Source organism: Ictidomys tridecemlineatus, chromosome 5, assembly GCF_052094955.1.
Source record: "Ictidomys tridecemlineatus isolate mIctTri1 chromosome 5, mIctTri1.hap1, whole genome shotgun sequence".
Classification (NCBI taxonomy): domain Eukaryota; kingdom Metazoa; phylum Chordata; class Mammalia; order Rodentia; family Sciuridae; genus Ictidomys; species Ictidomys tridecemlineatus.
The window spans coordinates 45,834,888-45,857,609 of record NC_135481.1 but is presented as its reverse complement, the minus strand read 5'-3'; the positions used below and the strand labels follow the sequence as shown (position 1 = coordinate 45,857,609).

Below are 22,722 nucleotides of genomic sequence, written 5' to 3'. Positions count from 1 at the left end.
TGATGTTTGGATATTGACTAACCGTTTTCATCCCTTATTCTGTTTTTCTCATAGTCACAGAAAGTATCCTCACTTGTCCTCTTTCACGCATACCTCCACATTCCCACTGTCACCCCAGCACAAGGTCGTTCTCTGACTCCCCTACTCTTTGTTACAGCCACCTACTCCATTTCTCATTGTCATTTCCTCTAATGTTCTCCCCACCCCCAGTTATTCTGCTCTGAAGCAGTAGGAGCAATGGTTTAGGAAATGTCAGTGTTCAGCAGGAGGACTCTGGAAATAGGTAGGGTCCCCGTAGAATTTGGGCTTCCTTAAGTCAGACAGGGGATGGAAAAAAATGCATGCAAGAGAATAGTGGGGTCATTTTATTTCTCACCTGACCCGTGTGCTCTGTTTCATCTTTGTTAATCAAATACATCAGAAAGAACCTGAAGGAAAAAAAAGACATGATGAGAAAAAGGTGTCTTAACCAAAGTTCACTTACCAACTACCTCTTTACCGTCCCTAATCTTTGAGCTTAGAGTTTTATCCACCATTTAAGAAAATCCTAAACAGTAAAATGGCAGCCCAACCTCTTACCATAAAATTTTAACCAGCTGATTTATCTAATGAAAATGTAGACCTGAAATCATAGGTGAGCATCAAGGGTGTCAGGCAGGAAAAAGGCTGAAAGTATTTGATTCCCTTAAGGTGCGTTCATGCTTCCAGAAACCTAGTTTTGTTTTTTATACTGGACAACTCGGAAATCCCAGTGTGGTTTTACTTGTTCTACCTATGATCCATGTGGAAGATTTGTGTCCGTCTCTGACGCATGAGTGTCCTGAGGGGCTGAACTCTCAGCTCACATTATGCAAGTTCAGAGACAATTTCCAAATGAACTAACCTTGTGCCCTTCAGGAAAAGGCTGATGGCAAAGAAAGAAAGAATATCCTTCTGAGGGTGGTGCTGTACTTAGAGGGATGGCTCTAGATACATTAGTTTCGCCTTCCCTAAAGAAGGCAGGGCCAGTGTCTTCATCATCATTGCTCCCCTAGCACACTTATTAAATTGAAAAAAACATCATTTTAGGTGGGAAGATCAAACAAAAGTAATTGGAGTCTATCCCACAAAAGTCTCAGCAGGGAGGCCCCACCTGGAACAGCACCGCCATGCTTCTGTACTCCCGCTATGTGAGCTTGAGGCCAGTGCTCATTTCCTGTTAGTGGAGGTGATCAAGATACATGCCTGACATGTAAGTTCTGAGAATGTATAGGAACAAATAGAAATTCCAGTCTAACTTTCCCAAAGGCTGGACCTGTTCCTTCCTACAGAAAGATTAGGACTTTCTAAACAATAAAAGGTAAGACAGAGTGGGGAAGGACAAGGTCCTTGAAAATGATCAGTTATAAAGTCACTTATCAGATCACATAATTACATGGTAGGCTGAAATAACTTGTTCTTGAGCAAATCCTTTGCCTTAGAAGAAATCCATGTATTCATTTACTGTTTCTATGGGTTGCCCAGATGTTGCTGTACAGTGTGAAAACATAGCCACCCAGAATTATGCCACTCTCATGGAGTTGTATTAATGGGATGATGAGGCCCGAAAATTGGCTACAGATCGCTGGCTTCTTTGAGGAGGAAGGCCTTTCAGTAAGGGGTACATAGGAGAATGTAAAGGGAAACAGTACAGACAGGGAGCCTAGGAAGTTCTCTGCCTAGCTCCTGGTTAGCTGAGGATGCTGCTCACTCACTGTCCATTCTTTAGGATTGAAAAGCGTGGAAACTCCATTGGGAAAAGAAATTGGTGGGGGTCTTGTCACAGCTTGGGAATGCCTGTGGTATAGCAGGGACAGCCTACAGCAATGCAGCACATATGGACAAATAGTTTCAGAGAAACCTGGGCATTCTTTTTTAGCCTAATGATTCCCTTTCCCCTCACTTTTGTATTTTTTTAAATAAACAATTTATTTGTTTTAATTAGTTATATATGACAGTAGAATTCACTTTGATTAATTAATACTCACAAGTAGTTGGCTAAGTTGTGCTCTTGTAATGTGTGTGTCTCAAAACCATGAGGAGTTGTGTCAAAGTAGTCATTGCCAATGCCACAGATGAAACATTTAGTCTGTGAAAAGTAACAGAAAAGGTAGTTATAGGAAGAAGGCTGGTCTGTTGAACAATGCTGTTCTCTTTAGTGCTTTTGGTTATCAGTCATTTACTGCACAGTGCTATCTGCCTAGCTCCTGGTTAGCTGAGGATGCTGCTCACTCCAACCATGGGACAGTGGAGGAAGCAGCAGTGTGGCAGGCTGGGGGAAGGTGCACAGGGGAGAAGTGCACAGAGCAGGCACCAGACAAGCGTATAAAACCATTGTGGTTTTGCCCAGGGCTGACCCTAACTAATAGCCAGACCTTTAAAAAAAAAAAAATGCTATGGGAATATAAAAATAGGGTTGGAATGAATAGTTAGAGCATTACCTCCATATCTTCTCGTACTTGTTCCTGCTGGTCTCTGAGTTCTCCAAAAGCATCAATAATAAGACCTGAAATTTTAAAACAAAGACCTAGCATCTTAATCTGCATAGTGATCTCCTGGGAGGATAGCCATAAGAGGGAGTGGCAGGGTCCATTTATCAAAGTGCTGCCTCCCTGCTAACAGTTTCTCGCTGATGTTGTCATCTCCTTGCTCCTCGAAACTCTCCTCTCCACCACCCCCTCCTTCTGTTGTGCTTGGCCATTTGTTTCAGTCTTTGGGATGGGCTTTTCCACTTCTACTGGCCCCTCGGACCTGGATATGTACCAAGGTCTTTGCTTCTGGGCCCTTAACACCTGCATATTGCACAGGATGACTATTAATGTTCTTTTTCCAATTCCTGACATGCTATTTACAAATATTACTACTACTTAACCCCCACAAAAGATGATTAAAAACCCTTCACATTCCCACAGCTCCTCTCTGTTCCTTCCCCAGCTCAAGAGGACAAAGACCCAGGCAAGACTAGTCACAGATCTCCAGGCAGAAGTAGTGATGAGGCTATAATTCAGAGTAGGGAGTCTGCTCGGGATTTAAGTTTCTTGTAACAGTGACTGGGTGAAATTTGACTTTATGTAATCAAGGCCTCAACAGAGTAAATGCTCCATAAATGTTTACTAAATTAACCGGTGAATGAATTCACAAACTTCTTTATAAAACAATTAGGTCATAGATGCAAAAAAAAACGCAAAAAACTCGATTCGTTAAATTTTGTTCATACTTAATACAACGGGCAACATACCTTGAATGATGGCCAGCAAGATGACAATGACGAAGAAGAAAAAGGTAATGTCAAAGACAATGCGGTACATTTCATAAGGATCACCAGCAGGGTCTTCAATTTCATCACCAATGCCGCCCCCTGCTCTCACTCCCACATACATGTGGAAAAGGTAGCACTAGGGAAGAAAAATGGTGGTGATTAAAGTAAAAGCTTTAGTTTCCTGCGTGAGTGAGATTAGATCAGAGTGGCAGCCCTGACCAAGAGCCAGGGACTCTGCAGTGATAGCAGTGTCCCTGGCTGCTAACTGCTGTCTCCTATACCATCTGATCAGTTTATTATCTACAACGATAGAAAAATTGATATTACATTTAAATGCACTGCTGGGGATTGAACTCAAAGCCTTGTGCATACTGGGCAAGGACTCTACCACTGAGCTATATTCCCAGCCTTTTTTGGTTAAACAGTTTTGAACTACTTGATACATACAACAGAATTAATTAAAGGTACTTATGAGGGCTTAAATATAAGTATGGCATATGCCAGATGATAGTTTTCCGTCAATGAATTTTAAGAGTGCCATCCTGGTGTTCAGGTTTGCTGTAAACTCTTGAGAAAAGCTTCCTTCTGCTTCTCCTGATACACTTGGTAAGGATTTCTGCAGAATCTTAGATACAAGTTGAATATCCCTAATCAGAAATCCAGAATGCTCCAAAATAAAAGTTTGAGTACTGACATGACAAAATGTAGGCACAGCAAGCCTGTGTATAGGTTTATATGAAACACAAATGCATTTCCTGTTTAGACTTGGGTCCTATCCTCAAGATACATCATGTCTCATTAGGTATACAAAATATTTCACAAATCAGTTCTGGCCTGGCATGATGGTGCATGCCTATAATCCCAGCAGCTTGGGAGGCGGGATGATCACGAGTTCAAAGCTAGCCTCAGCAAAAAGCGAGGTGCTAAGCAATTCAGTGAGACCTAGTTGCTAAATAAAATAAAAAATAGGTTTGGGAATATAGCTCAGTGGGCAAGTGGTCCCAACTTTAATCCCTGGTGCCCCCCCCCAAAAAAAATCAGTTCTGGTCCCCTGCCTTTTGGATAAGGGATGCTCAACATGTAAGACTTGCTGCTTCTGCATATTTGATCAAATGTAGGCCTTTGGGCACTGGCTCACCACCATCTTTCCTCCTGAATGGGTGGGTTAAACTCACAGGGTAAGGGCAGCTGAAAATTGGGTACCACTCCCTGTGCTCTGGTGCCTAGTATTGCCATCTCATGAGGGCAACTGTCTCAGGGCATAAGGAGAGTTTTTAGCCAAAAAAAGTTACTGATTTTATAGAGAAATGCACACGGACCAGGGTAGTTCACTACCACCTGTCCCCAACACATGTTCTTTTGTTGAAATCAGGTTATGGTGTATGTGATGGTGGGTCACCCTAAGCTGTTCCTCCCACCAAGGCCTGGCCTTTCAGGACCCCCATTTGTTCCTGCTGGTGTCATGTTCTTCAGCCTTTAGCTGTTCTGAAAGAACTCCACTGGTTGGAATGAATCAGATGCGTTTTGGGGGGACTTTGCTCCTCATTCTCAAGCACCAGAATCAAAGCTTGACCTCCATGCAATTTAGGTGCATGTCCAGTCTCAAGGCTGTCTCATCTTTACTTTGGAGAGTCGAGATGAACAGTGGCCCCACTGTGGTGTGCTTTTCTTTCCAAGACACTTGTCCCTTTTGGATAGGGCATCCCTTTCTAGTCCCTCCTCCTCCACAGCGCTCAGTTCTTCAGGCCCCCATGTGACTGCACGGCGCAGGCTCTTACCGTCATCATGTCATCACACTTCATATCAGGCTCATCGTCATCTTCACTTTTGTTGTAGAATTTGCGGAAGAAGTTAAAAGCCACCACGGTGTAGAGGTAAACCACCACAGCCAGGAGACCAACAGTCAGAACCAACTGGAGAGGAGAAGACAGATGAGGAGAAGGCGGGGGCGCTCTGCCTCCAGAGCTTCATGGGAGACTCTAGCTCAGAGGAAGCGTGAGGAAGCAGGGAGAAGAGAGGTGGAGGGGCCATGCTGTGTGCACGGAAGGAACAACCGACCCCAGGGAAGAGGCTTAGTGGGAGAACAGTAATGAGGTGTTAAGGTTGAATTCTCTTCCCTCTAACTGTCCATACCTGGGGATACAACTGAATTTGGAGATAGAGCCTTTGAAGAGGTTATTTAGTTACAAAGAGGCCGAGAAGGGGCACAGACACGTGCACACACAGGGACAAGTGTGAAATTGCAGCCAGGAGGCAGCTGTCCACAAGCTAAGGAACGAGGCCTGAGGGGAAACCAACCCTGTTAGCTTCTTGATATTAGACTTCCAGCCTCCAGAACCTGGAGACAAAAAGTTCTGGCGTTGATCTGTAATTCTGTTATGGCATCCCTAGGAAATAGGGGTTCAACCACATGAATGCAGATTAGGGGCCTCTACCAGGGCCTAAGACTGAGGTGGAGATAGGAGGATGAACAAGATCAAATCTTTGCCTTCAAGGAGTTACGCTAAAGGGAATGGGCATGAGCACCAATATAAAAACCAAAACAGATGTGCTCAGCAGCCTCTTGAGAGGTGAAGAGTCGAACTCTGTACTGCAGACCTCACAGAAAGTAGTTGGTTTAGAAAAAAAGAACTTGGACTTCCTACCATAGAAAAGCAAAGGGACTTTGCTCTAAGCTCAGCCACTTAGTCATGGCTATGTGGTCTTGGGTAAAACATAGCCTCTGAGCCTTAATTCTATTATTGGTAAAGTGACCATAAGCTCTACCTTATAAGATAGTTGTGAGACTGTCACAGTACCTGTGACTTGGCACAAGCATGGTGATTTTAATTTGCTTCCTCTACTATACCAGAGTTTACAGATGTGAGAAGGTATGTCTCATGCATAATTAATTGTTCTTAAGTGTTAAAACAATTTGAATCTGTAGACAAGAAGCCCTTGCATGACTTTAATATGGCTATTTTCTGTCTGTTCAATTCCCAGATGAACCATATATATATATATATATATATATATATATACATACTATATATAGGTAGATAGATATGTCTGTATATTTGTTCTTAATTAAGGACATATCAAAAGTAGCAAGAAGGCATATATAGATAGAACCCTCCCTGCAAATATATCAAAGCCTAAAAAAATCCTTTCAACACCAATTCTGATATTTCCATCCATTACCTTGCTTTAAGTGTAAAGAGTCTCCTAAATCAAGGTCTTGTGTCTCTCGCATTTTGTAAAGGTAGTTCAAGTTATTTGGCCAACAAAGGTGCGTTATGTGCTATCACACATTTCTTCCTGTCACATACTGTGTACTACTTGTTATTTCTTTTTTCCTATCCATTCTGTTCCAAATCAGTATAAACCCAATACCTGTTTGCCATTGTGGGTTACAGATGACAGAATAGTCCTCAAGGTCTTGAAGCCCATTGCAATATCCAATAGATGAGCAGCAAAGAAGAAGTTGTTGTAGTGACCCAGGACTGACATGGTGGTGTACCAGGCAAGGTAGAGAAAGGACTATGGAAATGAAAGAAAATTAGCATTTGTACTGCTTGGTGTGCTCATTAAGCTGTCGCCTCCCACAATCCCTCATTTGAAATGACAGTGAGGATAGAGGGGATCACAGTGCTATAGTACTATAAGCCCATTGACTGCCAGGGAAGCTCCAGCTGCCCTCACTGTTTTATGAGGAAGAAGAGTCCCCTGGCACCTCTGAGGCTGTCAGCTCCTGACCCTTTCTGGGAAGGATGGATTATAGCTTTTCCCTTGAGGTATCCAATGACATCTCTGAACCTGGGGCAAAGAATCTTGTTTTTCCAGGTGTGATACTTACATTGTCAGTAAAAACAACCCCCAGTTTCCAGATATGGTACTTCATGTCGATGGAACTCAGCCTAAAGAGGAGCAAATAATTTCATAACTAAATCTTGACATTCTTACGTTAAGTGTTTAATAACCTAAATATAGCTCTGAACTTTATCAAGTAATATGGGTTCCCTAGAGACAGAATGGTTGAGTCATATATCCTGAAATCTTAATTAGTCTTTCTCTTGCAGCTCTATTAGGCATAAAAACTGCTTGGTCTCATTTTTTTAAAGCAGTGCTCTCCCAGTACATTAGAACTTAGGTCAGAGCCTGGGAGAGCAAAGAATGTGTTTGTATTCCTCTCCAGTGTGCTGGAGGGAAAACTGCAACCAAAGGCTCTATTGAACCATTTTGTATTTTAACACCTAAGCTCTTTACCAGGATACCAGAGAAGCTGCCTCTGCTTTGGTCTCTTCCACTGGGCTAAAGTCAAGGGCATTTTTGTCCAAACCCAGGAGTTCAGCGATGCGCTCTGCCCCGTAGAGATCTCCATACTTGTTGATCACCTAAAGCAGAGAAAGCTAGGTGAGCTGGGGCTGCAGGCCACCCTCCATGTTTTCTCTAGCTCCCCATCTTCTGAGCTTTGCTACATTTTGAGTTCTTCCAAGGTGTGGATTTAAGACATGACTCAAAATGCAATGGGGATGGGGTAAGCCCTGAGAAAAAGGAAGTGATAATGGTCCTTAAGGAAAACTGCTTTTTACACTGGATTTTTTTTTTTTTTTTTTTGTACTGGGAATTTAGCCCAGAGGTACTTTACCCCAGCCCTTTGAATTACTTTTAAAATTTTGAGATAGGATCTCACTAAGTTGCTTGGGGCCTTGCTAAATTGCTGAGGCTGACCTCAAATTAAGATCCTCCTATTTCAGCCTCCCAAGCCACTGGGATTACAGATGTGTGCCATTGCATCTGGCATCTTTTTAAAGGGGAGAGAAAAGTCTTAATTTGGAGGGGGGAAGGGAACTATCTAAAGCAGATAAGTATGAGAAACCAAACACCTACAGATGTGCATACACAATCCGTCCTGTGACTTATTCTTGAGATGCCATCTTAAAACTAACACTACGTTTATTCATGTGTGTATATATGGAGAACTTAACATACTACATTTCTTTATAATCATCATGGATTTTGTCCCCATTGAAAAGGCATACCTTTCTCTTCACAAACTTGTCCCAGTAGTTATTAGGAAAAGATCTGAAAAATAAAATCAAAAAGGCAGATTCTTAACATCAAGGCAGGTACATCAAGAAACTCACCAGTCTGAGTGTCTGGGCCTGTGATCTTTTTTATTTCCGTCCTGCTCACTGAAGAATCCAAGGTGATTGAAGTTAGAGTCATCATAGATCTCCTGATTTATGATTCCACTACTTTGTATTGACTTCTGAAGCGCTTGGAAAGCTGCTCTCCAATCTCACAATTGTGATTAAGAACCAGGCATCTTGATGACTAGCCAGAAGGAATTTTTAAAAAACTTTCCCAGCACGCACACCTGGTCCTGTTTCTCCCAGGTTCCTGGCTGTCCACCCATGCATCCCTGGTTCCCTCTGAGCCCCAGAATGTCTCCCCGCTCCTCGGTGTACTGGGGGAATTTAAACCATGTGCTCTTTCACTGAGCTCCATTCCCAGCCTTGTGTATTTCTGGTTTTGAGACCATGGCCAGCCTCAGAAACTGGTTGAGGCCTTAACTTGTGATCCTCCTTCCCCCCCTCCTGAGTCATTGGAATTACAGGCATGCACCATTGGGCCTGGCCAGATATGTTTCTTGATCTTATCTCCTTGATCCCAGTATAAACCAGAACTAAAACCTAGTAGGAAACATATGTTCCATTCAATGAGTTGCTGTGTCATAAAAGGGTAAGGTAGTAGGGATGAAGGATGTGATGGAATATATAGACAAGGTCCCTAGTTTTGTGGTTTCCAGACTGGGATTTGCCTTTGGTTAATTTACATACAGTTTTTCTTAACAAGTGTGCACTTCTACTCAATTTTCCATTCCCACACAAGTCTGGTAGCCCCTGCTTTCATAGGTCCCTGTCTCCTATAGAAGTGGTTCCTTGTTTTGTACCAGCCCCAGCCTCCCCAGAGAGGAGATCTTCCTTCTGCCTGTAGTATGTACCAGCTCCTCTGTAAATAGTTTCTTATTGTTAGAGTCAAGAAAGAACTGCCACCTTCAGGTATGTTGACCAAAACTATTCGATTTCCCCCCACACATTGTACTTAAAATCTAAAATAAAATACGTAGAAATTAAGCCACACCAATACCTCCTTTCTGTTAAATCCCTTAGACTGATATAATTCTTCCTTGGTCTAAGCATTTTGAATTTCTTATCCCTTGACTAGGGACAGGAAGTGCCTTGAAGGTAGAACATATGTTTACTTTGTAACATTCCTTAAAAAAATAGACTTTCAGAAGGGAAATGCATGAATAATGTATTTGCATATGAATGGAAAAAATATAAGATGTTCATCCTCTTTTGTAATCAGGGAAATGTACACACCTACCAGATCAGCAAAATTATCTTACAACAATAAGGGCTGGCAGAGAGGAAGAGAAGTAGAAACTCTTGATATAACCAGTTACTGTGGCAAACACCTGTAATTTCAAAGACTCAGGAGGCTGAGGCAGGAGGATCTCAAGTTCAAAGCCAGCCTCAGCAATTTAATGAGGCTCTCAGCACTTAGTGAGACCCTGTCCTCATTACAGAAAATACAAAGGGCTGGGGATACAGCCCAGTGGTTACCCTGGGTTCAATCCCTGCTGAAAACAAAACCCTCTTGATAAGTACCATTTAGAATGTACATTAGAATAAACATTTCACATATCTCAGTATTTAGCAAATTCCCTACCTGGTTCTACCTACAGGGAAACGCTTGGACTTGATATAGGAATAGTCATTGTAGCACTGTTTCTAAGATCCACAAACTGGAAACAATCGAAACATGCACTGCCAGATACACAAGTCATACACTTACATGTTGGAAATAAACAGCTACACACGTTAATGTAGTAAGCTCCACGAACATAATGCTGAACAGAAGATTCAAGTGATAGTATAATTTGTATAGTAGTATGATTCCATTTATATAAAGTTCAAGAGAATTAAAGCAGTACATTTAAAGACAAATACCTAAGTGAACACTATAAAGCAGGCGAGTGAATGTAAGAATCAACTTCATTAACTAGTACTAGATATTAGAAAAGAAGTTAGCAGGAAGGAGGGGGGAGTTAGGAGTATAAGATCAAGGATGAAAACAGGCTGTCAAGCTTTCAGCAATATTCTATTTTTTTCAACTTTGGAACTCATTTAAATGCACATTTACATGTCCTTATGTGTGTTTAACAATATAAAAATAAAGCAAGCCAGCCCAGGGTGGATAACGTAATAGAGTGCAACAGGGTGTCTGTGCTGGGGCAATGGAACTAATGTTATATAGCACAATTGGGTCACCTTAGTCCACCGTCAATTACACATTTCAAAAGAACTAGGGAAAAGTTTGAAGGATGTTAATTACTGATTTGATCAGTATAGATTGTATACATGTATCAAATTATAACACTGTACCCCACAAATAAGTATAAATATCAATTAAAATTGTTTATATTTTAAAGAAGAGCCTTTTTAAAATTAATTGAAAAAAGTATCATGTACTATGACATTTTTGTTAAAAAAAAAAAAAAGTCACTCTAAAAAATTTAAAGCATGCATTGTTCTGAGTACTTAAGCCACTTGAAAAACATCCTTGTTGGGAAATTTTGGTATACTTGTCTCATTAAAATAATTTCTAGAAACTGGACTGCACTTTTACTGAGATATTAAAACCATATCACCTTGTACCACAGATTTACACATTACTAAGAATTATAGAAAGCTTACTTAAAAATTAATAGTATAACACTTCTGAAATGCAATGACAAAGGATCAGAAATAACACTTAGTGGTTTTTCTTAGGAGACTGGCAAGGATCTGCAGGCAGGGACAGACTTCACATTTGCACTGCTAAGTTTTTAAGTTTTTCTAAGAAAATAGCCTTCCCTTTTTAGAGACCATTTTATCTTTAGACACTCACTTCTCAATTTGCTTGATTGTCTTTAGATGAGAAGCAGTTTTCTTCCCCTGGGGTCAGGGTTATGTTTCCAAATATTTAAGCATATCTTAGATATTTTAATTGGTAGGGCTAAGAGTTCCAGCAATCACCTCTGTTTACTTTCACGACAATTAATCTATCTTGCAACTCTCCTTTTCATAAGAGAATGTACTGGCATTCAAGCATGCCATTTGCTATTGTGATGGCTATTTTTTTGAACAGGTAGAAAACAGTTTGATGCCTGTACCAAGCATTTGACATGTGTTCATTAATCCTCCCAAGACTGTAGGAGGTGGTATCCTCAATTCCTCTGTTGCTGAAGAGGAAACAGGTTTAGAAGGCTTGATTACCTTGCCCAAGCTCATAGTCCTCTAAATTGTAGAGCTGATGTCTGCTTCAAGAATCAGTGCTCTCCCCATTACAGTATCATGTGCACACCAGAAAGCAAGGCTCGGCTCTGCAGACCTCCTCAGATGGCCTGTTTGAACTGCCCCGCAATACTAGGCAGGGAAGAAGTCTGTTACCAAACAGCTGTCAGTTTAAAGAGATTTCAGAGAGGATATATCACAGGACAGCCGTGTCACTGGGGGGCTCTGGAGAAGCTCAGCTGTATCTCCAGATCCTTGTCCAGTTAAGTCTTGGAAGTATATGACTCAAATGTGGAAACCTAGTCTGATACCAGATTAATCCAATATTAATCAAACAAGCTCAGTACCTCCTGATAATCTCTTCTCTCATTAAATTTACAGAGATATACACCAGTGTTTGAGGGGAAGTAGACTACTTTTTTGAATAGGCAAGGCAGAAGTCCCAGAAACCAAAGTCAGGTTTATGTTAATCAGTCTCAAAGGTTGGTGAAGCATTAGATTTACAACAGAGATTTGTATTGCTCTGGGAGTGGGGGTGGAAGGACACTTACGGTGTGTTGATTACCAAGCGGTCCCACTGCCCCTTGATGTCATCTTCAGATGGTTGTTCTGTGATATACAAACCATCAAACTCCAGTTTTCTGGCAATTTCTTTTTCTCTTTTGAATACCACCAAAGGGACCTGGGAATGGGGAGACAGTCATTAGAGAAGGTTTTATGATTAAAAGCACCTGCTTCTAGACATTCATCACAAAATTAACCTTCCAACTTCAGGGCACTAAATTTATGCTGGGGTTCTTAGGGCACCTTGACAAAAGCCAAATCTCAGTCCTTTCACTACTCTACCTGCCCCTCCAAAAGCTAATCTAATTTGGGCCACTCTTTAAGGGTTCAGTTAAATAATTGATAATACAAACTGGGCATCTCTGCCCATCCTAGTGAGAAGGTAATTTTTAGAGACCCAGGAATAAGACTCCTAGACTTGGTGTCCAACCAAGACTTAGAAAGGACAACAAACTATTCTAAAATAGATTGGTCAGCCACAGAAATATGTTGATGTGTTCCAACGCCCTTCAAAGGCTAGGGTCATATTTATCTTATGCCTTTAGAATAGAAGTTTTCTTTCCATAAAGAGCTCCTGCCAGGTAGTAGAACACATGTTTCTTCCTATCATTCCCCACAGTTCTTATCTGCAGGGGATACATTCTAAGACACCCAGGAAAAGCCTGGAGTCACACTCTGTATATCCTATGTCTTTTCCTATATGTACAAACACAAATTTAATACCTTTTTTAAAAAAATCTGAAGTACTTATTATACTGTGGCTATAATTTTTGCAGTTTGATATATGACAGCAGCAAAACTAACACATTTCTTTTTTCTTCTTCACACTTTAATGAATAGAAATTTGTTCTTACTCTAGATCTAAGCAGTCTCAGAATTTATTTAGGGCTTTTTGTGTGTGTGTATGGAGAACTGTCACCTTTTCACTTAAAATAAAAACTTCATGGCTTCTCTTTGGCATACCTGAATTGCCAGTATTAAGTAAAATAAGGGTTATTTGAACATAAGCAATGTGATGCTTTGAGAGTCAATCTGATCATTGAAAGGGCTACTGGTGACTAACAGGTAGGTAGTATATACAGTGTGGATTCACTGGACAAAGGGAGGATTCATATTTCATGGGACACAATGGGATTATGTGAGATTTCATCGTACTAAGAATGGCAACAGATTGAAACTTATGAATTGGTTATTTCTGGAATTTTCCATTTAATATTTTTGGACCACACTTGACTGAGGGTAACAAACTATGGATGAGGAGGAATACCATATTTATAACTCCAATTTTAGACTAGATATTGTAGCATAGCTATAAAGTCCTACCACCAAGGGGAAACTCAAAAAGGGATAGGAGAGTAATTCACTGGCCTTAACTAAGTACACGTACTTCAAATAAGGGACAGAGTTAGTAAGGTCAGAAAATACTACTGAAATACCAAGAAATGAGAAGTCAAAATAGCCAGAGCTGCTCTAGTGGGAAAAAAAATTTGATCCTGGGCTTCTCAAGCATTTGGGACAACCCTGAGATCTTAAGTTCAGAACTTTCTTCCAAAATTCTCTAAACTTCTGCAGGTGCCCCCCCCCACTGCTCCTTTATTTCCAAAACAAAAGGACAAAATTTACATAACAATTTATAGAGAGTAAACTCTTGCTTCCTTCCTTTTGGAAGCAACAAAGGGCACTGAGGAAAACTAATGTTAGGGAGGTGGCAAAGCCTAAAGATAGGGTTACTGGGGTGAGGAGCCAATGAGGGCTGTTAGTTAATGAATGGTTGGTGTGGGATAAGAGAAATTTATTCTTACTCTAGATCTAAGCAATCTAGATCTAGATAGGAGCATTCTGACTAATTTCTGCTTTGAAATGACTCCACATATTCCCCTATAGTCTTCTAGGAGTGTGTATGCCCTTGTAAGTAGTCCTTCTGTTAGTCACTATATAGTGTTTCTTCTTGATTTCTCTAGCTCTAGATTTCTAACCACCAAACAGTAGCTAACACATCTAGCATTGTGATTACTCTTTCACGTATTAATTCACTAAATCCCTCAGACCTTTAGATGTTATAATGATACTCATTGTCACAGAGAAGGAAACAGAGGACTAGAGAAGTTAGCTGGCAGATCTGTGAGTCCCAGCCAGGCAGCCTGACTTCAGAGCCCCTGCTTTCATAGATAAAGTGGCATCCTTAGTGGCCCAAGGTACAGTCTTTGCATCAGGGTAGCTGGACTTCCAACATGATACTATAGTTTATCAGGGGGAGAAAAGGCCTTGAGGATAGGAATAAATTTCCTGGACTCCAAGATGGCTTGGTGTATAGCCAAGGAGACTTAAGAAAAATGTAATAAGAATCAAGTCATGAGAAATATTATGAGGAAAAAAAATCATGCTGTGATAGAAATAGCAATGAACCTAGAATAGCAAAAATTGAATGATTAGTGTAATTGCAGTAGTATCTAAGGACAGCTGCAGAACTATGGTTCCTGGTATGCATGCCCCAGTGTAGCCACCCCATGCAACAACGAATCTGGGCTGGTCATGTGAGTTGCTTTAACCAAGAGAATATGATGGAAACAAAACTAGCTCTGGGCCTAAATCTTAATGGCTAACACTTCCACTTGTGTGCTCTGTTTCGAAACCCTAAGTTATGCATGTAAGAAGTCCGGCTACCCTGCTAGAGAGATCATGTGAAGAAACCACAGGGAGGGAGCTACAGAGCCCAGCCTTCCAGCTGTTCCCCAGCAGGGCAATGTGCCATCTTGGCCTTTCTCATGCAAATGAGCTCCCAGATGGCTGCAGATTCAGCCCCATCATTGGAGCAGAGGAGTGGCTCAAATGTGCCCAGTCAGCCCACAAGTCAGAAGAGATAAAATAGTTCTTTAAACCACTAAGTTTTGGGGTCATTTGTTATGTAGCAATAGATCATAACTAAAACAGTAACACATCATTGATGTTTATTCTCATATCTTCTCATTAAGATAGAGCCATTCAAGATATTTTTAGTTAATTAACATATTTCAGTACTAGGGATGGAACCCAAGATCTCATGCAAGCTAGGCAAATACTTTACCCCCGCCCTAAAAAGGTAACTTTGTAAAAATTCAAACATTAATTCAAAGATCAGAAGAATCTCTCATGACTAGTTTCATCTGTGACTTACCTTGATGACTCTAAAGCTATGGATCCAACAAGAAGCGTCTGAAATGGGACTCCCAGTGCAAGACTTTTCAAACTTGGGTGTGCATACAAATCACCTGGTAGATTCTGATTTAAAAGGCCTAGGGTGGAGCCTGTGATTCTGTGGTTCATTGCAGCTACCCAGTGAGGTCAGTGCTGATGCTGCATGAGCCTTACTCTATTAGCAAAGTCTTAGAGGACAAAGGGCCAGCTGGGCTCAGAAATGACACTTCTTCCTCAAGGAGTCAGATTAGACTCAAGAGTGACAGGCAGCTCACCTTCAGGCAGTAATAGCCCACCACACAGACTAGAGAGATGATGGTGTGGACAACAGCAAGGGCCCGCAGTGTTGGTGCCATATACCCAGTGCTCTCCTGCAGGACAAAGAACACCATCGCTTCTTCCTCTTCCTCATCATTAAAGGAATTCCACAGGTTTGCCACATCCTCGGTTTCTTCCTCTAATGGTTCTTCAGTGACCTGACCCAAGACACATGCTCACTTTAAACATCAGAAGAAGCCTCAGCCACTGGGCTCTCCCTACAATATGTCATTAGTATAACTTGTACAAATAGTGCTGACTCAACATTACTTGCTGAATAAATGAAGCTTTTAGATAACTCATTACTAGGAATCTCCCAGTATCTTGAATAATTGCAAATAAAAATTAAGGAGATAAAACCTATTTTTTTAAAAGAAAGCAAAATAAATAAATAAATAAATAAAAGTAGGGGCCTTTTACTATATATACTATACCTCTGGGCCATAAGAGGTTATCAGGTGGCCTGAGAGGAGGCTCAGACATCAATGCATGTAAGCACAAAAATGCATGCAAGAGACAGGAGGCTGACGCCTAGTGGTCAGTTTTCCGATGACGGGTAAGAACCATATGTTGAATTGGACAAACCTAACAGGCACGGTCCCTAGCCACATTGCTTGTTGCTTAATTAAACAGAAGGGGGGAGATGCTAAGAGCCACAGCCAAGTAATATGATGCATGGCATTTTTGGTTGAAAGGTGATGCCAGCTAGCCATTGAGATGATATGATTATGTTAAGATTTACATTCATATGGATATTGGACTTCTGCTGTCCACCTCGGCCTGCTATGGGACTCCTGGAGAGTTCCCATTGGTTGGGGAAGTGCGGTAGGAGGGATTTCTGGAGGAGGAACTTCTCTTGGGATCCGGGTGAATGCCGTGTGCATTCCGTGGGCAATCTTCCCGGGAGCGTCTGGGGTATTGGCGGCAATTTCAAAAATAAAGTTCGTTCCTGCTTGAGTGGCTCGTGATTTTGTGCCTAGCCAGACTGCAGCACTTAACAATTATCACATGCCTATAATATGCAAGACCTATTCACCAATTGTTCAAAATCTTCATTTATCTTGACTGGTACCCTTCTTTTCAACTCCTGCTAATTCTTCTTTCATAATAATTCTAAGATATGGGCTAACTCTAATGGCTCTATTATTTATCAAGGAAAAAACTATATTTGTTATTAAATTTTTATATATACCATAGTTCCTAATATAGGGTCTAGCTCAATAATATTTGAAGATTGAGTTAAATAATGACTACAACAAGCCTGAACTATTGAAATAGTCCCCTAACTTGCTCCCCTTGCCAGCAGTCTCTATTCTTCCCACTGCTAGAGTGTATGCTTTTTAGAATTCAAAATCTTAGAAACTTTAGATATTAGAATTTTTGCTGTCATCAAGAGCATGAGTTCTGTTATAGTTCCCCCGACATACATAGTACATTTAGTTTATAATATATTTAGCAAGTAATCCCTGAATGAAGTGTCACCTTATAAAAAAGCAGGATGAAGTTGATAGCGAAGGCTACAAACAGAGCAAGGAACCTCAGGTTGTAGAAATTCCTGGCCAGGTAGTGCTGCAAAGAGAAGAACAGGCAGAAATCGAAGAGCTCTGGGAGGGAAAGAGAACTTTCCTGCCTCACACAAGAGGTCTGCTCTGGTTAATTTATGTGGGTAACTACTCTGTGGTTACCATTCTTTTAGGATAATCTTTGGTTATTACTCTTTTAGGTCAATCCTGCACTTCTTAACAGTGGCATGAATTATTTGAGGAACCAGAAATGTTTGTTTAAAAATAATTGCTTAGAATAATGTTCAAAAGAACCCTCCTGTCCTGGCTCATCCCTCAGGGGACCAAATGCCTAACATGCCTCAATAGAGGATCACCTGCTATGCAAGTACTCTATGTGTTTTCACGATCACTCCATGTAGGAAGTAGTTGATTTGGAAATTATGAGTGATCTTTGCCAACAGAAGACCCCTGCTGCTCCCTCCACCCGCTTAGTGCAGTCAGACTGTGGTCCAGAGTACTTGTGCCTTTATAAGTGATAGCTCCAGGAACCTCCTTCATGGGCATTATTCCAATCTTACCACCATCTTCCCCAGAAAATGAGGCCTGGAGTGGCAGCTGTTGGGGAAAGTAAGGTTCCAGTCTCTCTTTAAGGGGACCCTGCTAATAGTGCCAAGGAAGATGTAATCCTGGCCACCAGCAACTGCACCTCAGAGGACAACTTATCACAGAAAGAACATTACAAGCCATATTGAGGTTTGATTGCCTGTAGCAGAGTAAAGATTCAGGGACCAGTGAGGGAACTTCACCCAACAGGGACAACGTCGTTCTAAATTCCTAATGATCAAACTACTTCTGAACTTTTAGACCAGGATGAGCTAAGTCCCCACCTAATAGACATAAAGGACCAGCTAGAAAGAAGTGTTCCCACTCTCCTGGGGGAAAAACAGGGCAGGGATATTCTGTGATTGGGTAGAGGTGTAGAAGGCTGTAACTTTTCCCAAATAACCCATTTTTCTTTTCCTGCAACTCAAAAGGAACAGGTAGATAAGTGAGAAGAGGAAAAGAACAAGAATGAGAAAGGAGAGAAGGTGTAATCATCCAAATGATGGAATGAATCAGTGGTAGCTCTCAGGTCTGCCCAGGGCTGACTCCCCCACCAGGAAGAGAACGGGGGCTAGAGCTTACCAATAACTTGGTCTGGTAGATTTCTAGCCCTTTAAAGAAGTTGGCCATTAGGGCTTCAGGCTTCTCAACCTTCTGACCACGTCGTCGCTTCTTCTTCTTTGTCACTTCAGCCCACAGGTCCTCGGCTTGCATCTCCTCTTTGGCTTTGTCCTCCTTTTCTCCGTCTTCCATACTGCAGGGATGAGAAACCCACTCAGTTGGAGAGCAGGGAAGCAGATCTAGCCCAGAAAGAGACTAGAGAGAAATTGGGGTTGATAAGTGGGAGATGGGATTGCTCCTAGAGGGTGGAGACCTCAGATCTTTAACAACCCACCATGGCTGACACTGAATCTCTATTTAATGTGTGTGGCCATTCTGATGATCCCTGTCACATCAGTGATACACTCTTCTTCTAAAGGTAGGCTTAACAATTTTATTCCTCCTTCAGAAAATTTGCCCTTTCTTTTGAAATCCATCTTGGGAGTTAGCAACAGGGCCTATTATTCTAAGATTGTGACAGGAATTAAATAAAATAATGCATAAAAGGGCCTAGCACAGGCCTGACATATAGGTATTCAATAAATGTTAAATATTATCCATAGTATATGAAGTTACTAAGTGTAGGGGTTTGATAATGTGTTCGGTGAAACAGTGAAAATCCAGCATCCTATTGGAACTATAAAGTTAATAAGATAAATAGAATGTATGTATGCATTATAGAGCTGAGGTGAAAAGAAATAAGCCAGAGCTTGCAGGATATCTATTGCTTGTATTAATAGAAATTAGGTTTTCTATTTACCATAGCAATAGAGAAGTAGATGCTATCAAGAAGTATCTGCCAAAAGGAGAAAAAAAAAAAAAAGGTGGAGAAAGGTGGGAGGTGATCGCATGAAAAGCAAAGGGAGATCAGTAAAACAGGAAAAGGAACAGAGGTGGGAAAGGCGAGGGAGGGGGGAAGTGCTGGGAGTGATACTGGCCAAATTATATTGTTATATTGTGCATGTACTAATACATAACAACAATTCCCACCATTAAGTATAACTATAATGCACCAATAAAAATATGTGGAGGAAAAAAAATCAGAAACAAAGGAACTATCTGCCATAGCAATAAGAGCAGTCCATGCTACTGAGAACTTACTCTGCCTTCTCTGATTCTACTTTTCCTTCTGCTTCACATGCTGCCTTCATCTCTGCTGCCTAGATAAAAATAACAATCAATCAAGGGTTCCTTAAGAAGTGAGTTCATGATGATCCATGTCATTGGCCATTTTCTTCTTGGTTACAAGTCCCAGAGTCTTTTTCTCTTCCTGTTTCAGCTTCTCTCAGGATCACAGAATATAATATATATCAAGTTATATATCAAGCTACTCTGAAGAGATGCCAAAAAAAAAGATATCACACTTTAAAACTCAATTGTCCTTGTATTATTATTCCTTAGACTCAAGCAGAAAATTTGTGCTCAGACCTTGTGAGGGCCCCCACGGCAGCAGTCCTGCTGCCCCATGGGGTAAGACACGGGAAACAGTGGAGCCAAGTCAAATTCAGAGCCGGCTTCCATCTGAAAGGCTTCCTGCCTTGTCTTCAGTCCTCTCATCACTACCCCAGTCCCTCTGACTGATGACCACTGCACTTAGAATACAGTGGAGCAGACCTGGCCTTTCTCTCCATCCTCATCTTGTACCACTTGACCCGACTCCTAAATCCAAATATCAGACCTTCTTCCTTTCCTGGAACATTCCAGATCCTTCTTTGCACTTGAACCTTGGCCAGTCATATCCTCTGCCTGGAGTATGGCTGTCTTGGCTTCCCATATGTCTGTTATCTTTCAGGACTTTGCTTATACAACCCCTTTTCAGAAACCTCCTTGGCTACCCCTTTTAGAGTGGGCTCAAGTCCACTCTATAACACATTAGCTTGTCGTTTTTCTGAACATGCATTATAAATGGTAATTATCTTATTTATCTGTTTTCTCCTACTAGAAGAAGCTTAAGCTCTATGAAAGCAAAATGTTTCTCTGTTGTTAACCAAAGTATCCCCATATCCTAGAACACAACCTGGCACATATAGTCCCTGAATGAGTTTCTATTATGTTTCAAACCATTTTATGTTATGAACTTCATAAGGGAGCAAAGCAGAATGAATGAATTCCTACAATTCTGCTGACTTCATCCCTGACTGTCTGCCCCAGGTGTTTTCTCCTACACATTTCCAGTCCCTGATATTTCTCCTTCCTAGCATACTTCATACTTGCAATGACTTATCCAATGTCTGTCTTCTTCACTAAACCCCAGGGACAATGCACTTTTCATTTACCACTACGTTCTTAGAACCTAAAAGAGTGATAAGTACATATTATATTTTTAATAAATAAGAATGGAATGATGAATAAAAGTAGTCTTTGGGCTCTGATTTCTTCACACTTTCTACTGTCTTTGATGTTAGAATAACACTGTGCACTGGATGCCACAAGAGAGAGAGACACCCAGAATCTCCCATGGCCAATGGTCTCTGCCATCTCATTTGCTTCATTTGCTTGAATGGCTCAGGTGCTACCTGGATAGTTGGGTGTATTACAAGGATAAATGGGTCCTAAATGTGGTCAGCTTCATTGGGAGGCTATGCTAAGTCATAAGATATCATCTATACTTTTGAAGACACTGCAGAAGTATTGTCACAGAAGAAAAGTCTCCTCCTACGTTGTAGTTGGTTTTCTATTCTTTCAGTTCACTGAATGAACCTGTGAACCTTTGAACAAAAATCTGAAGCTAGGTGAAGTCCCAGGCCATCATGTCAGAACTCAACAATATAAACCACAATCTGCCCAGCCACTAAACACTGAAACAATATCGAAGTCTAGATATCCCCAGATGCTGCAGAATTGGAATTATAAGATCAGGGTAACTAGCAGAGCCAGTGTCTAATGCACTGTTAGCTCCTGGGCAAAGAGTGTCAGTACTGACTGCAAGATGAGTCTTTTTGTGGAGATAAAGATGATAAAAACAGATTATGCTCACCTGTGCTTTCCTTTTCTTCCGTACAGTACTCTCTAACGTTGGGGGTTCATCTTTGCCAATAATTTCGGACAGGTCCCCCAAACCTACTTCAGGCCCATGCTTTAAGCCACCTTCTTTCTTTGGGTGCAATCCAAAGAGGTCTGACATGATGTCTGCATCTCCCTTCTCGCCCTTGACAAAGTGTACTAGTTCGGTTGGGATACCAGGCTCAGTTACTTCCACCTTCTCAGCCTCCACAGCATCATCATGGATACCAAATTGAGTCGGGTCTGGCATGTCACCCAAGATCTTGGTCACTCTGATGTTCTTTGCCCCTTCTACTAGGCCCCCTCCAAATACTGTGTTCCAGAGGATCTGGAAGATTCCTCCCAATACGGTGAAGAACAGTTGGAATAATCCCACGAACAACATCCAGAAAAAAGAGAAGAACACCTTCACCAGTTCCTTGGCGGTCATCTTTTTCACATTTCTGTACTGCTTCTTGAGGTTCTTCACGGTTGCCTTCTTCAGGAAGTTGGCAACATTTCTCTTTGCTGAGGCACAGGCCATGGCAAACGCAGAGGAAGACTCAAAAGACCTGTCCTCCTCCTCCTCGCCCTCAATTTCTAACACATAAGGAGAATCTTCATTTTCTTCCTCCTCCTCTTCTGGCCTGTCAGCTGAATCGGATTCAGAGATCTGAGATGCTAACTGCATTTCAAAGATGGTATCCTCACAGAAGTTCACAAACAACTCCATCTTTTCTTGCTCCCCACCTTCATTAACAACATCAAAAATGAACTGTCGCTTAGATTCCTTCACCTGAGGCTTCTCCCACTGAGTTCGACTGGATTCGCTGATTTCAAAATAAACACGCTCAATTTTCTTGGCCCCACCCATGATCTCAATTCGTCCTAGGTATGGCTCAAAGTAATTTAGCACACTTTCTGCCGGGTCCAACAGACATTTCAGGCGAGAATCATTTGGCATGTGCTCAGAAAGATTTGTCAATAACACAGCCACATTAAACCCTATGTCTTTGGCCGGCTCATGGAACCGGTCTACAAAATCAATGTAGTTAAACATGTCATTCTCGTCAGCTTCTGCACATGAAAGGAGAAAGTCAATCTCTGACTGTGTATATTGCTTTTGCCCTTCCATGGCCTTCTGGAATTCTTTTTTGGAGATAATCCCTTTACCATCTGGGTCATATTCTTTGAAGGTGTCTGAGCTGGTTAAGTCTTTAAGTTTCAAGAACATGTCAAAGAATTTCAAGATCATTTCTACATTAGTAGATGATTCTACCAGTGTGTCAACCATCTGCTTGCCAATAGTTCCATTTACCACATTCCCTGTGAGGCAGGTTCAAAAAGACATACAAATATATAAATAAACCCAAGC

The 22,722-nt window shown here is 41.3% G+C and overlaps 1 protein-coding gene across 8 annotated transcripts in view; it reads right to left on the bottom strand.

Annotated features, from left to right (window-relative positions):
- Ryr3 (ryanodine receptor 3) overlaps positions 1–22,722 on the bottom strand; it is a 556,303-nt gene that overhangs the window by 56,240 nt on the left and 477,341 nt on the right. For 7 of the 8 annotated variants that reach the window (XR_013438866.1, XM_078049887.1, XM_040274327.2 and 4 more), the window contains 15 exons: positions 21,343–22,673; positions 19,467–19,525; positions 18,348–18,519; positions 17,140–17,226; positions 15,615–15,815; positions 12,153–12,283; positions 8,299–8,341; positions 7,523–7,650; positions 7,113–7,173; positions 6,650–6,796; positions 5,056–5,190; positions 3,257–3,413; positions 2,460–2,524; positions 2,007–2,107; positions 377–428 (listed from right to left, as the gene is read on the bottom strand). Coding sequence is in view for 7 of the 8 variants with exons in the window: in XM_078049887.1 (XP_077906013.1) it covers positions 377–428; positions 2,007–2,107; positions 2,460–2,524; positions 3,257–3,413; positions 5,056–5,190; positions 6,650–6,796; positions 7,113–7,173; positions 7,523–7,650; positions 8,299–8,341; positions 12,153–12,283; positions 15,615–15,815; positions 17,140–17,226; positions 18,348–18,519; positions 19,467–19,525; positions 21,343–22,673 (2,870 nt within the window). In the remaining variant the exon portion in view is untranslated. The remainder of the gene's footprint in view (positions 1–376; positions 429–2,006; positions 2,108–2,459; positions 2,525–3,256; positions 3,414–5,055; positions 5,191–6,649; positions 6,797–7,112; positions 7,174–7,522; positions 7,651–8,298; positions 8,342–12,152; positions 12,284–15,614; positions 15,816–17,139; positions 17,227–18,347; positions 18,520–19,466; positions 19,526–21,342; positions 22,674–22,722) is intronic. The other variant, XM_078049891.1, reaches the window with a different exon arrangement.